General features: G+C 41.1%; 1 protein-coding gene across 1 annotated transcript in view; it reads left to right on the top strand.

Annotated features, from left to right (window-relative positions):
* Window positions 1-14,601: 14,601 nt before the first annotated feature.
* Zswim6 (zinc finger SWIM-type containing 6) overlaps window positions 14,602-16,351 on the top strand; it is a 67,255-nt gene continuing 65,505 nt past the window's right edge. The window contains exon 1 of the mRNA XM_004623064.1: window positions 14,602-14,956. Coding sequence (XP_004623121.1) covers window positions 14,827-14,956 — 130 coding nt within the window. The 5' untranslated portion in view covers window positions 14,602-14,826. The remainder of the gene's footprint in view (window positions 14,957-16,351) is intronic.

The raw sequence follows: 16,351 nt of genomic DNA, 5'->3' as shown, positions 1-16,351 counted from the left end.
AAATATATTTGCCTGCAGGCATGAGGGTATATGGGTATTATTCAACTTGCCTCTAAATGACATAGAAATACACATTTAAATACAGTAAAATTTCTTTATTTTAGGCAAAAGTCTAGGTTTTCACATGTGGTTTGAATATTTGCATACGTATTTTGGTTGTTTTTTTACTTTTTTAGAATCTAAAAATTTTAGCCTTGGCAGGTCTACAGGAAGAGTGACAAGGACATACCTGAGTACTTTCTTTTTTATATTTTGGGGGGCAACATATTTCCTCAGATGCTCCAAGCATATAAACTCCACCCTCTACCCCTTAGTCTTTTCCATTCCAGTGAGGGCCTTTAAGCTGTCTCTTGGCAGTCTGAAAATAAAGCCAAAGACTTGAAATTAAACAGCTAATTAGGAGCAGAGTGGGGAGAAAAACTCCAGGCTCGTTCCCTGGTCAGTTCCTGCCCATTACACTGCCGTTCCGCAAACGCGGACTTTGATTCTAAAACCTACGGCTGTGTGCGCGCTTGCTGCTTCATTAGCCCTCCTTCACATTTGAGCCCCTTTGAGTTGGTATTTCTTTTTGAACAAGTAAGTACTAGGGAGAAATTAGGCATGGGGAGTTTCTGTTACCTGTTGTAATTTTTTAAATCCTGAAGTTTAGTAACACAGGATCCTCATTATTCACAAATAGTTTTATTTAACATTTGATATTAAAAGAAAAATTGTGGGTAGATCCTTGGGCAGACAGCTGAATTTTTCTGGTGTTGTTTCTGTAACACGTTCTCCTAGGTTAAAATGGAATTCTTGTTCATTTTACATTATAAATACTTTGCTTTTATATGAAAGAATAAAATCGTTGTCAGAGTAATGTGTGGCATTAGTGCCATTTGTGAAATTCTATAACTGTCACGTGTTCAGTGAAGGATATTTTCTGCAGTAAGAGTTTGAATCTCAATCACTGTTCTTCACAGATGTTACTGGGTGGGGTGTGTAGATCATTTGTTTCCAGATTTCGCTTTTTTGGGGGTATGAATTTAGTACACGGTCCACAGGGTCTCACTACGCAGATTGGACTCATAGTGATCCTCCTGTTTTTAGCTTCCTGAGTGCTAGGAGTACAGGTGGGCATCACCATGCCCAGTCTCAGTCGCTGCTTCGTTGTGATCCGGGGGCAGGGCTGGCACGGCACACCGGGGTTAGAACCTGGCCAGTGCGGATTTTGCTACCTTGCAGCTTCCTGCTATAGAACAGTTTGATAGTTTGGTACCGTATCAGTTTTCATTTAACCTATAAAATTTAATCATCCCTTCATTTATTCACACACACACAGTAGAAGTTAAGATGTAGGGCTGGCGAGATAGCTCAGTGGTCTGAGCGCCTGCTTAGGCAAGCGCAGGGACCAGGGTTTGATCCCTGGCACCACATGCCACACTGGCCCTGCCCCTGGCCACACCCGTCAGGCCAGTGAGACTGGGTATGATGGTGCACACCTATACTCCCAGCACTGGGGAGGGCTGAAAACAGGATCACTCTGAGTCTGAGCTGTGTAGTGAGATCCTGTACCAAATACATAAAGCGTAGCACGTGTCACATTTGTTCTGGCCTAGGTGATGCCGAGTGCCACCAGGGGCTTAGAATCAGAGTATCTTTCATAGGACTGTAGGGCTTTTTAATATATTATGGAATAAATTCTAATGCATTTGAGTCATACACTTTCTCAGGTCTTCTTACAAAGACATTTGTGACAAAGATATATGAGATTCACTACTCAGGTTTTGAGAATTTGGATATAAAAGTCTTGTAACCACATTCTTGTTTTTTTAATTAATTTTATTTATTTATTTATTTGGTACAGGGCTTGCTAAGCTGCTTGGACTCGTAGTGATCTTCCTGTCTCAGCCTCCCCAGCACTGGGTTACAGGTGTGCACCACTATGCCCCATTTCAGTGGCCAGCATGGTGTACCCAGAGTTCCAGGGTTAGGGTGGCATATGATACCAGGAATCGAACTCGGTGCTTGCACGTGCCAGGCAGGCGCTTAGAGCACCAAACTGTCTCGCTGCCCAGTAACAGCATTCCTAACCATCGTAGGTATAAAGATTGTAGTGTAAAACTGCGATCCCAGTACTCGGGGTCAGTCTGGGCAACATAAAAGTTCAAAACTGATGTGAAACGCATGCAACACCTGAAAAAATGTATAAAGCTCTGTGGTTGATCCAGTATTAGTAGGTATTTCTAGATCGAGAATGCCGGATGAACCTTGAAGTGTAGCTGTGGTGCCGATAACAACAATATCGGTGTATTTTCTTTGGTCTTGACCTTCTACAAACTTAGAAGCAGCCGGTTCCTCCATTTTGGGTGAGGAACATTGGTGGAAGCAGCTGGTTCCTCCATTTTGGGTGAGGAACATTGGTGATGAGGCGCTCCGGTCGGTGCGGGTGCTGGCCTGGGGTGGGGCTTGTCAGTTGACTTGTGCAGAGTTGTCACTTCCAAAGTCACCTGGACCTGTCATTTTGTTTAGCAGCCTTGCTGCTCGTCCTGCCCTGCATTCGTTTCCTGCAGCTGCAGCTCTGGACCTTGTACTGCCATTCTTCTTTAAGGATCCGGTAAATAGAGTTCTGTGGGTGCTCCTTGACTTTGGCTTCTTGAAGCCATTCCCATTTTGGTGGGGTTTCTGACTCTCAGTGCTACTAGACACAGCCTAATCCAAACACCTGTGTCTTTGGGCATGCCTCTTCCTCCTCATAACATGTTTAGAACACAGATAAGTAGGCATTTTTACTACAGGTTTTATTTCTAAATTCAGCCCCGTCCCTACTTCTCAACTGTCAGTTGTCTAACAGTCCAGTAGCTTGTCAGAACTAGAATCTTCCCCAGGGACTTGTACATTGCCTGTTACCAAGTACAAGATTGGGAAAGGGGCTGTTGTGCTGTGACTTCGCATGTTTATAGGATGGGGACAATGAGGGAGAGAGTGCGCAGTCCTCTCAGGTGGAGCAGCAGACAAGACGATCCATTGGTTTCGCTCCATTTTTAGTGGATTTAAAAAATCATTTTATGTATTTTATATTATTTTGTATTGTATGTGTTTTGCACAGATTAGGCTTGCCTATATCCTTATAATCTGAGGGGTTTTTGCTTATGCGGGTAGAAATTTTGTGTGTACAAGATGCAGCATGCCTTAACAATCTCATTTATAGGGAGATAGATAAAAGTTGTTTCAGTTAAGAATATTTACTTGCTTTTATATTGAATTTGGTACTTGAAGTACCAGTGGCATATATATATATATATATATATATATATATATAGTCGTAGCTACTGCAGTATATACCCTTTCTCTCCCTTCTCTGAGGTGAACTTGTCATTTGAGATGACCACTGGTAGCCAGGGCAAGTCAAAGGTCTAGTGCTCTGTGTGTGTGTGTGTGTGTCTTGTCATTGTTGTCAGGCTATTACTGTGTCCTGTTTCTGTAATTTTATTTTTGGTGCTAGGACTGAACCCAGGGCTTCCAGCTTGCTAGGCAAGCATTCTACCGCTGAGCCAAATCCCCAGCCCCTGTTTCTGTAATTTTAAAGAATCATCTATTTGTTTCCTTTATTTCATAAATGAGAAAAAGGTAGTAACTTGCTCGCGGGGCTCAAATGAGATAATGACTGAAGTTCGAATCGAGAGCCCAGTGTGTGTCCACTGTGTTGTTCTGAGTCTGGAGCCCGCGTCGTCTCCGGCCTGTGGCCAGGCTGTAAGGTGGGGCTGTGGAGAGCCGGGAGAGTCCTTTGCCAGGGCAGGCGGGGGTGGGGACATGACAGAGCTGCCCGAAGGCCCGGTGTGAGGCTCCCGGGACCAGGACGTGCGCTGAACATCCTTTGTATGTTACAGTCCTCACCCACGAGCACTTTGAGCACCTTTTTACTTTGAGCCAAAGCACATTTATCCCTTCTAAGTAACATGTGTTCATTGTGTCTTTAGAAGAGACACCTGCTCAAAACCAACTAAAATAGGGCAAATGAAAAAATCACCTGTAATTATACTGCTCCAAGATGCAAGTATAAACGTCAGTATTTTTATCTGCACTGTCAACAGACAACCTGTCTGTCTGCTTTTCTTTTATTGCTTAATTATTTAAGATAAAAATGTGCTGTTGAGTCAAGTCAAACACATGCCCCTCACTGTTTGTAAAGACATTCAGAGCAGAGAGGATTTCTTCTCAGCTGGGTCTGCAGAGTCAGGGAAGTACCCACGACCTGTGGCCCTGGCAGGAGGGAGTGATCCTTGAGGTACTTCGAGGAGAGCAGGGCCTGTGACATGCTGCTTGTCAGGCTACAGATTACCCAACTCAAAAGCTGTGGGGCCCCTCTTCTCCACAACAAGCACTGCAAGTCTTGCTGTAGCACCCAACTTTCAGTTAATTTTCCAGTAAAAACAGGACAGACCTGAGCTGTAAGATTACTTCTACCTATTTCACTTTGTGACTATCCCACAGGGAAGGCAAACATTAGGGGGTGAAGGGGATGTTTTAGATTTTAGTCGAGAGATCTTACAAGGGAAGGGTGAAGCATTTACTTACTGAAACTCAAAATTAGTTTGAGGAAAAACTGAATCTTCTAAGTGCCTTTTTTCTTCCGGTTAGTTAGGTCACATGCCAAGAATGTGCTATGCAAAATGAGAAAATAAATAAGACAGTACTTCTGTTAATTGAAGTATGAGAATAGTAGAACGTGAACTCCAACAGCAAGCCTTTGCCTGCTGTCATAGTAGAATACCAGCGTGCTGTGGGGTGGCCAGCCTGTCTCCTACCCCCACCCCCTGCACTCACTCGCCAGGAGGTTTGGAGCGCACGTGTTGAACATGCCAAGCTTTCCAAAGCATGCTGCGCTTGTATTACAGTACCAGCGGATGCCGACACTGCGTGGAAGGCCTGCCGCGGTGGCTTACGTGCGTTGTCAGCTCTCATCTCGTCCTCGCGGCAGCTGTGCAAGATAGCTTTTACCATCATGCCACTTTGGCGGGAGAAAGTCCAGGCTAAGTTTCTTGCCTAAGGTCATTTAGTTAGCAGGTGTGATGGAGCTTGAAGGGAGGCTTCAGAAGGTTCTAATTGTCTCAGAAATGCTACTCTGTCCTGTGCTGTCCTGGACTCTGTTCCCTCTTTCTCGTGCTGGGTAGACCTTGCCTTTGGCAAAAAATATGTTCTGAAAATAGTTACCAATATTTTTTCCATGAATTGGGTTGTTTCTAATACACAAAGAACTCCCATTTGGTGGGGCTCTGTAAAACAGTCTCTCTAAAAGTAAACACTAGGGGTCAGGGGGATGGCTCAGTGAATAAGTGCTTCCCTGGCAAGCGCGAGGGCCTGAGTTCAATCCCCGGTTCCACCAAAAAAAAAAAAAAAAGTAAACACTAATAATTTTAAAAGTTTGATGTTTTATTTAGATTTCTAAAACTATTTACATAAAATAGGATGGTATAACTATAATCACAATTATGATAATACTCATTTTGGTTACTGTATCCTTTTCTTTTGGGAGTGATTCCGACCAGTTTACTATCGTCTGCCGGACCTCTAGAGGAGGAACATGTAGTTGCCATAATCAACTAGAAATTATATACTTTGAAAAGTTCATTTCTTGTGTTGTTGGAGATTGAACTCTGTGTTTTAAAAGAATGCACTGTACCACCAAGCTATACCTCCAGCTCCTATGTACATTTTATATCCAAAATTATATATTCTTTCACCATTCTGTTTACTGAACTCTATTTGGACCACAAAAGCTTTGCTTGGCCTGTAGTTACAGTCACCAAGATCAGCAGTTCTCAGTCCCTTGTCCTACACCCGGCACATCGCCGTCCCCGGGATTTCAGAGTCTCTCCAAGGGGGACAAAGATCCCAGCACTCTGGGAGGACGAGGATGATGGCAAGTTCTGGTGCAACCTGGGCAGCTTGGTGACCTAGCAAGACCCTTTCTCAAAGTAAAGGAAAAATAAAAATGGTTTGTGGATATAGCCCAGTGGGATGGCTCTGGGTTCAATTCTGTGTGTGTGTGTGTGTGTGTGTGTGTGTGTGTGTGTGTGTGTGTAGAGGGGTGAACACTGCAGATCTGACCACCACATGCCAAGAGTGTTTCTGTGTTCTTTCACTTAATGGTCTCTTGTTTCACACTTTTGTAGGACAGTCCCTGGGCAGGGACACCACAGGTCTCTGCTGTTTCAGCTTCTGGCCTCCCTCGGAATGCAGGAGAGGAGTGGACTCTTGGAAGTAATTTTAAGTTAGGGTGTCCTGCATTGGAGGCTAAAGATTTTTGTCTTTCATGATTCTACAGTGCAGGGCAAATAGATGTTGCTTATAAAAGCTCTATGTTATGGTTTGATAGAGTTTTAAGGGCCTTACCTAATCCAAGAACAGTGCTATTTCCTGGGGCTACAGAGATGAAAGATGGTACCCCACTTTCAAGCATCCTAAATCTGAGCACTATTTACTCATTAAGTGTCTAGATCTGTTAATTTGCCTCCTGTCTTTTTGATCTTTGGGGTGTTGATGTGGAAACATTTTATTGGAGCAGGTTCATCCTGTGAATTGTATTAGCCTGGTGTTCTTTCTGGTCCCCAACAGGGCCACCTAATCCTTTGTGCCTCATCACTGCTTCTCCTTGAGGACTCCCGTTCTTCTCCCTGTGAAAAGGGAAATATTTTGACTATTTTTAATATAGATTTGAAAATGAATTGTGTCACAGCCTGGGTATGGGGCAAGGCATTCCAGTAGCTGTGGGTTAGGGCCAACAGGGTGTGGTAGTGCTGAGACTGCAGAGGCCTCCTAGAGTGCCGCCGGAGGAATTTGGCTACAGACATGGCGTTCTTCCCTCCCAAGTTAGAGCACACTTTTCCTTACCTCTTGGCCCTTGGAAGCAGAATTAGTCTTCCTAGTTTCCCCTCTACCACCTCCCCTGAGGCAAATAAACAAATATTTCTGAAGAAAGTTGTGAACCACAGCAGGGGAAAAAAAATCACTGGTAAAAGGGATCCTGTGCCTCCTCCCCATTTGGACTCTGGACCCTGAGAGCTAGGACAAAAGTTTGTAGAGGTGTAAGACGTTGTGTTTGGGGGAATGGAGAGTTCTGATGTACTTCATCTGCACTTCAGAAGTTTGGGACCCAGGCCGGAGACCAGAGCGAGGGGGAAAGGAAGCAGCACAGTGTGGACCCTGCAGGTTTGATAAGGGCTGTCTGGCTTTTCCCACTTTTTAAAAGGCTGGTCGGCCATTGGCTTGCATCAGGAAAAGCTTGGTGTCCAAGAAAGCAGCTTAAATTTAAATGTTTGGAGCTTTACATTCCCAAGCACCTTACAGAGTTAGAGTTTTGGAGACACATAAGATTCTACCAGATTTTTCAGAACTGTCCTGCTGCCCACTGGACTTGGGGGAGGAGGCGGTGATGGTGATGGAGGATGGGGACACTCCCTTACCTGCTTCAGGATTTAGGATGATTCTGAATCCTGTGTCCTGTTTTTATTTAAATCCAACATTTTCCACTTAAAGCGGTGCTCTTTCTAGGTGCCCTTTGCAGATAACCAGATTAGCCGCTCATGCCTAACACCACTATTCTCACTGATCGGCTCTGTGCATGAAATGGTCTAAGAGTCTACATGAGCTAGAACACAGGGCCAGTAATGAGCAGAGCGCTGCTGGGAACTCTTGGTTGGGACCATCCAGTGCATACTCCATAAATTTTTATGTTGTTTATATGGTACACTGTGGTTTACAGTCTGGCCTTTGCATTAATTTACCATTGTGGTTCTCAAATATTAATGAAGTCTAGGACTAGTTCTATTCCAAGTAGGCATTTTAAAATTGGATTTAAAATAAAGCTTTTCTGTTAAAAAATAATTTTTCAGTAAGAGGAAAACTGATTCATTAGTGATTGCTGGCAGAAGCTCCTAATGCCTTTCTATAAGCTGTTTAAGCTCAGTATTAGAAATTAGGACTAGAGAATTTAATTAGCCAGCTCACAGGATGTAGACTCTTTAATTTAGGATTTCCCTGTGAGAAAATTATGTGGCTGAAGAAGGAATATGATATTTTAGATAAGTTGGTTTTTGAATTGAGTTTATTGTCTCCATCTTGGGCCCTATAGTGCTGATCTGGAAATTGTACATGATTTGAATTAAAATATTTTTGGTTATTGCAGTGTGGGATGTTGCATTGTGTATAGCAGTTCTGAGTTAGAAGAGATATATACTATTAGGTTTGGGGGGGGGGACAACAATTAAAGAACCTATTTTGCCAGGGACACATAAATAAATATCAGTTGCTATATCATTAACCAGCTCAGTGTGTTTAAGTTAACCAGTGGATGCATTGTTAGGAGAGTGTTAAATGTTAACACTTACATTTTTAGATTTAACCATTAGAAAATGCAAAAAAAAAAAAAAATCCTTTTAGAACCCTGCCACCCTTTCAGCCATAACATTACATGGAGTTGGTTTCTGCCTTTAATTTCCCTGGGGGTTCTTTTTATTTAGGAAAAGGGTGAAAGATGTATTTGTGTAAGGAGACACCAGTGCTTCTGTTAAATTCCTCAACAAAGAATACGTTACTTGAGCAACTCGTGCACAGAGCACATATTTTTCTGAAAAGAATGTGCCATGAAAGGAACAGTCTTTAGCATGTTTATTTCATATCTGCCAGTTTATTTTAGCTTGAAATTTTCTAATGCTTGGAGTTTATAACCATTTTATAGCCCAGCAAGTACACATGTATGCCTAAAATGGCCAACTTTTAGAAAGTTAGTGTTTTTTAAAAAAATTGCCTTTTCAGTCTGACACCAGGGATCTCCTTTTCCTCTTTAACATGCAGCTGAGATTTAGCCATATATATATATATATATATATATCTCTTCCAGAAAAGCTAAGTAAGAATTAAATGCTTCCAAGGAACCTTAATCTTTGTTAATGTAAACATAATATAGATGATTGAGTGTTCGTGTGTTAGAAATTTGCCCCTTCGGTGTTGGCTGTTTAACTGTTGGCACCTACTGTAAAATCCAGGCGCAAGTAATCCTCACCAAGGACAGTTTGGAAAGGACTTATTACTGCTTCCATGTCTTGGCAATGCGTAGTAATAGTGGTTCTTCGGCTTTCAGGTCTCTTGTGGAGGACTTTCTCATATCTCTGCCACAATGTCAGTGCTCACACAGGGACTTTTTCTGATACTGGGGAATTGAACTTGGCACCTTGTGCTTGCCAGGCAGACACTTGTACCTCTGAACTCTCCTTGGCCCTCCTTCTTGCTTCTGGTTATGTGGTTTACAGCTGTTGGTACTTAACTGTGTTTGAAACTGAAACTGAGAAAATGTCAAAATGCATAATAAATACTAGTAATAAACACATGTTAACAAACATACTTTTATGAAAAAACATAGGCATGGTCCCCCAAACAAAAATATTTTAGTGAAAAGTGACATTATTTTGCATTTGTGCAAACCTAATGTCTGCCTTCTGTAGAAGGAAGCTGGATTTCCCCCTTCTGTGTTCAGTCTGTTGCAATGTCGTGTAGCCTCTGGCTAACTAAATATAAACTCATGAGAGTCGCCTTAAAAGGTCGGTAATGTCTAAGTATAATTATGAGGAATTTCAATATTATCAGCCCCATGAAAGAGATTTGGGGGTGTAGCTCAGTGGCACAGTGCCTACCTAGTAAGTATGAGGTCATGAGTTCAAGTCCCAGTACAAAACAACAACAACAAAGATTTAGGGATTTGTGGGATCCCAGTACCATACTTCAAGAGTCATTGCATTGTTATTTTAGAAGTATATATGATTACTAAAACTTTTTTAAGACAGAGTTCTATCCCATCATATGTTTTTATGTGTATATAGTTAACACTTAAAAAGAACTGAGGAAAGTGGAGAAAGAGCTGGGTGGGGCAGAGGTATAAATATCTTTCGGAAGTGTTTTAAGTTCTGCTGTCAAATTGTTTTTCTAGTGTTTCCTCTCCCATGGCCCCAGACTTTCTCCACGACCCCTCCTTTCTCCATGCTGCTGCACAGTGGTGCCTCCTCCGACAAGATTCCAGTAGCTTAGAAAAAGGAAGTGTTATGGGTGAGAGGAGTGTGTCCACCTCTCCCCTGCTTCTCTAGCTGGGAAGGGAAGAGAGGAGGAATAAAATTTAATGAGCACTTTTACTGCGTGCCAGCTGCTTTACATATGTTATTTCATTTTAATCCCCAACAGCCCTGCAGCGTATTTATAGCCATCTTCTTGCTCAAGTAAGTGAAGCTCAGAAAGGTTAAATAATGTGTCCAGGGCACACAGCGTCGAATGCCAGAGCCTGGCCCCCACCAGTCTCTCTGTTCCCCGGGGCCAGACGGTGCTGGACTCCTGGTTTGTACTTGTCTTTATTCCGTTCTTGCAGACCTTTTTATTGGGCTTCGTGCGATTCGGTGGTAATACAGCAGACTGACTGCCCTGTGAGGTTTGTTCTTGCAGGACTGTTCTTCATAAGTTATAGTTTATAAAGTCACATAAACATTTTTTATTTTATTTTTTGGCAGAACCCGGGATTGAACCCAGGCCCTTGTGCTTGCCAGGGAAGCGCTTATGCTACTGAGCCATCTCCCGGCCCCACACATAAACATTTTTAAGACAAGATTTATAATAATTTCATCAGTCCTAGTTCTTTAAAACAAAATAAGATTAAGATGTGCTGTGAGTATATACCAGTGTCCATGAATATATTATGTATTGCATACATATAGTAATAAAAATACCAAAGTTAAGCTTCCATGTCTTAGCACAGAGTACGGGGTTGCCCCTATGTGTGTGCTTCATTCTGATCATAAAATACTTGGCCCTTATGGTTTGTCAGAACTCTAGAAAGACAAGATCCATCCTCAGGAAACGCTGTTGTTTCAGGTCCCTCAGGACCTAAAAGAGAAATCTGGCCTACGCGTGGGAGGGTGGGAGGTTGTCTTCGAGCCCTTTCGGTGTTCTTGGGAAACTGATATTCTTGCTTCTCCTGTGCGTGCTCTGATACAAATTTCCAAGGTTTTCCAAGTTGGAGAGGCCACAGTACTCCATTACACAGTCCTCAAGTAAGGTCTGGTAGGATTGCAGACTCAACACTGCATGGGCTTAAGAAGTAATACATATTGTTGTATGTTACCCTGTTTCTGTCTTTGTTTCTGACTTTTGTTCTTGCTTTCGTTTTTACTCTTCAAAATAAAATAAAATTAAAGTATTAAAAAATAATAATATAGCAGCTGCCCTTTATATATGGTTTGTGAGTAGAACCTCCCCCAAGTCCAACAGGCCTGAGTACTAACTACTCCAGAGGTAATCAGAGTAGAGATGTAGCTATCCTGAGAGCAAAGGTGTTTTTTTTTTTTTTTTTTTAATACTGGCATTACAGGAGAGGAGTTATCATTTGGAGAAAACGAAAGCCTTCTTGGATCCTACTGCCACCTGTAGTTATTACAGGGAGTGCTTTCCCATCGACTAGATTGGTAGTGCCTGAAATGGTCAGCAGATTAGTGTGAATGGGACCTCTCAACTATTTAGAGATATGTCTCCAAAATAGTTGAGATTTTAAAGGAGCTTGAGTACTGTACTCGAAAGATGATCCTAGAATACTTGAAATGATAAACATTCATGAACCACCTTCATCTTTGATGATACCAGATTAAGGAAGTGTTGTTATAAGATATGTAGTGTCACAATATTTTATAGTTTGCTTTTTGAAATACAAGAATAGTAAATGTTCAGTGTAATAAAAATGTTCAGAGGGTAATATGTGGAGTTTTCCCCAGCATAATTGTATAATATCACGGTTTGATAATATCCTTCTTTCTGACTTGTTCTGCACAATTCATGTGAATAAAGGAGGTCATTTTTACAAAAAGTATTTTGAAGACTTCATCAGTTTTCCTAAGAGCCTCTTCTTTGTAATTTAAATCAGTCTCTTTTAAAAGATGTATTTGGTTCTCTTCTTGGAGACTTTTTTAATAAAAATCTTTACTTTGGGATGGCCCTGGAGATGGACCCCAGGACCTCTCACAGGCCAAGCTGAGTTCTGTTCCTGAGCTGTAGATCCTTGTAGACTCCTCACTGGCTAGCTGCATTCTTTTCGCTCTTTCCTTGTCTTGGTTCGCCTGTGATTACAAGAGATCTTTGACCATCCTGTGGGGACCCAAAGACTTGGACTTAACAGGGAAGAGATATGACAGTATATAAAGTGGGAGGCGGTTGATTTTATAAATCGTCCGTCAGTGGCTATTCTTGAATTAACGATACCTGCTAGCATGTATGTGATAGGTAGAAACAGTTTTCCCTGAACTGAAAGTATAGAGCATGCTTGGGGACCTTCTGGAAGCTCTTCTGTGGTCTACTGATATATTTTAAGTTTTGCTTGTTGAATGGGTTTCCTTTTTTTTTTTTTATTTTTTTTATGGATTTAGTACAGGTTAAATAGGGTCTCACTATGTAGATCGGACTCTTGTGATCTTCCTGTATTCAGCCTCCCAAGTGCTGCGATTACAGGCACACACCACCACGCCCATCTCAGCGTGCCCCAGGGGTGGGATCGGACCTGGGCACTGTTGAATGAGTTTTTATGGTATTTCCGGCATATATGAATTAAGGCAAGATTGCTCTGACTTTTTCTTCATTCTTGAGATTTTCTCAGGTGTTTAGTTTTTCATGTAACGAAGGGAAAATGGGCTTTAAAATTTTAAATACTATATTTTCTATGTATCTTTTAATTGTGATTTTTCAGGAAAACATCTTGATCGGAAGAGAAATGAGGCTAGAATATCTGAGACAGGGATAATGTTTGTGGAAGAAAATAAATGGTTGTCTTATGATAGCTCTCAGATTTTTTCCTTAACTTTGAAGCAATAACAGTAATGTTTTTATGAATGTTCTTTTTGGAATGGATTTATTTAGTAAAAATATGATACTTTCCTCCATTAAGTATTGCTGAATATAAATTACCAGCATGAAATTACATTACTCATAAAGATTTCATACATAGTGTTCCATCTGAGTCTGGCCTGGGTAGCCTCTGAGAGGAGGCAAGTCGGGTACAACTTTCCCATGTAGGAATTCTTGGTGTTGTCTGGCTGTCACCCAAGCCATGTCACTGCACCTTCATGTGTACCGCTTCCCTCAGAGTTCCCCTATGGTAAAGTTATTTCTTTTTGTGAATGAAGAGGAACAGTGACCAGCCAGCTCCATGAATTTTATTAAAATAACATCAGTAGCAGAAGTTTGACAGAGAGCCAAAAGCTTTGTTATGTAGCATTCAGGTTTCTTTCTGTCAGACACTTGATGTTCTGAGGTAAATCTGAGTCTGAGGAGCCGAACAGCTCCCCTGCTCATTGCCTCCATGTTTGTCCTTTGCTGTTGAATATGGCTTTCACAGTGTGCAAATGGTTATCTGTCATGGATCTTGTAGAGGATTCCCGAAGACCATGTGCATAAGGAAAATAAATCAGACCCGCATGTGTAAACGTCACTTTGTCTCCTTAGTGTAAGAACCTGAAAGAGTAAATAAAATCCTAAAGGTGCAGTGGATACTGTGAAAGGGAAGCAACAACTGGGATGAGGGAAAGAAGAAAGGCAAATCAAGGAAGGAAAGGAAGAAGGCATAAATACATACATACACAGGATAGCTTGGATAATTGTACAGGTGATTTCTGCTGGTCTATTGAAAAGAGCAGTTAATGCTTCATTTTTTTCACCTTTATATTTTTTTATAGTTTTTTGACCAATTTCCATGCTAATATCTGATAATCTGCACAGCTAATTTGAAGACAACAATGTGCTATACAACAGCCACTGTTGAATTCCTATCATTTTGTTGTATGAAGTTCTGTATCATTTTAAATGTGTATGTAGGTTTCTTTTCCACTGTTTTTGTATTGTTTTTTAAAAAAATATATGAGACCTCCAAGACCCTTCTGTTTTGCTGATTTTGTACTCTGTGTGTGTGTGTGTGTGTGTGTGTGTGTGTGTGACCGTGTGTCTGTGCCAGCTTTCCAACATGGAAGAAAATGACACTCTGAGTTACTTGGACTGGTGTTGGGTATGAGATTTGGTGAATCTTGTAGCAGTTGCTGCTCATAAATATTCTATATTTAAAATTTTATCTGGTCAAAGTTTGTGAGAGATTTCCCCCTCGGAGTTAGAGTGTTGGTAGGGGCAGACCAGCGACTGCTGGAGTAAAGGCAGGGGAAGGGAGATAGCTGACTAGGCTGATTCTAAAAGATAAAGAAAGCAAGCAAGCCTTTGGGGTCCCACCGGTGTAGAAACTTTTGTCCTATATACTACAGATACGGAGTAATGGTGGCTTGTTAGTGTTGTGTCCTAACAGCTTGCTATAGGTATGATGGCATGGTACTATGATTAGTTTTTACATCTGGCTGTATAAAATACCCCAACATGTCTGCTGATTATTTATTTTCTTACCTTTATGGGGAATTGATGGTGGTTAATAGCTTAAAGGCTTTTAGCTGAAAATAAAAGCTGTTGTATTTCTTGCTGCTGTCCAGTATCACACATTTTCAAGAGTTCAATTCCATAGCGTCTGAGTGTGGAAGCTAAACACTCCCTTTCTTTTACATAGGTTTCCACTTGAGCGGCACGGTGACAGAACCTGCAATACAATCGGAGCCAGAAGCGCTTTGCAACGTGGCCATCAGCTTTGATCGTTGCAAGATTACCTCAGTGACCTGCAGCTGTGGAAACAAGGACATATTTTATTGTGCTCATGTTGTGGCGCTGTCTTTATACCGCATCCGCAAGCCAGACCAGGTCAAACTTCATCTTCCCATTTCAGAGACTCTCTTTCAAATGAATAGAGACCAACTACAGAAGTTTGTACAGTACTTGATCACAGTGCACCACACGGAAGTTTTGCCAACCGCTCAAAAATTAGCAGATGAAATTCTGTCCCAGAATTCAGAAATAAACCAAGTTCATGGTGAGTATAGACATTGACTCTATAAAAGTCTCTAGATTCTGTTTCATTTATAAATTCAGTTTTGCATTAACTGATTAATGTGAAGTAGGTCAGCAGCGTAGTTCTTTGGTACGGGAGAGAGATTTTCAGATGTAGTTTTGTTTCCTAAAACATTTCTTTTTGAAGTATTTCATGTCAGGTGGCAGGGCTTTTGTGCCCAGAGAGATCTCATTTGTTAAAAGCATGATTCTTTATACTTATTTATGTTTATATTAAGTATTAGTTATGGAAAACATTTATTAAGTCATTTCTTTCACCCGTTGCAGTAAACTAAATTGTACATGTTCAGAATCTTTTCTTCTACTTTTTTTTCTTTTTCTTTTTTTGGTAAAATTGATTTTCCAATGCAGGAAAATTTCTGAGAGGGAGCTTCAGGTTATAATTTTAGAAAAATATTACAGTGTATTTAGAATGTTCAGGATATAAGTAGTTGTTTTGTTTGAGGAATCATGCAAGTTTCTTTTATAGCTTTATACATTGAACGTGTTATTTATTTGTAAACATATTTATTAAGGGTTTATTTTGTGCATTGTAGATACATTAGCTCAAGAGAAATGTGTAGGTTTTCAGAAATGTATTCATCAGTGTACTGATGTAGGAGAAATAATATTGTGAAAATACAGTTGTACTTTAAGAGGATTTGGACAGTGAGGGTGGGGCAAAAGGCATGACAGCAGGGGGTGGGGTGAAAGTGATCCAAGCGTGTTATGCGCGTGCACGGATCTCCTGATGCGAAACCCATTAATCTTTATAGCCTGTAAAAAAGAATGAAAAAAGGCATTTGGGAAAAAGTATTTAATAATATGGCGAAGGAACAATGTCGTCTTGCCGAGGAAGTTCAGGGTCTCGATTTTACATTTCTTTAGTGGATATTGAGTTGAAATATAGAACAGGTCACTCACACTTCGCCTTATTTAGTCCTTTAATTTTTAATTTTTTTTCTGAAATCATTACTTGATAGGGAAAATAAGTTTTAGAGATTATTTAAGATGCTTGAAGTTCTAAGATGTCAGTTGCAGCTAGTGTAGAGAACATGGGCGGGTATGCCGAAGGCACTCAGCGCTGGAGAGTGCCCCTTTCCCGAGTCCAGCCCCGTTTTCCCCTGATAACCATGCTGATTTTTATGGTAGTCACTTAGTTGGCAGTGTTGTCTTCTTTGCTTTTTTGCAGGACTCGGGATTGAGCCCACGGCCTTAGCTGCATCCTTCACCCTTTTTTTTTTTCCTTCAAAATTTTATTGATAAACAGATAGCAATGAGACAGTTTCAAATCAAATCGGAAGTACAGATTCAACAAATAACACACTGCATATATTCTTCTTAGTTGTTAATTGCTGTACAAGATGCGGACTTGAGA

This window comes from Octodon degus, unplaced genomic scaffold, assembly GCF_000260255.1.
Source record: "Octodon degus isolate 3935 unplaced genomic scaffold, OctDeg1.0 scaffold00001, whole genome shotgun sequence".
NCBI lineage: Eukaryota > Metazoa > Chordata > Mammalia > Rodentia > Octodontidae > Octodon > Octodon degus.
Note: the sequence above shows the minus strand (reverse complement) of the source record. Positions and strands in the feature narration are given on the sequence as shown.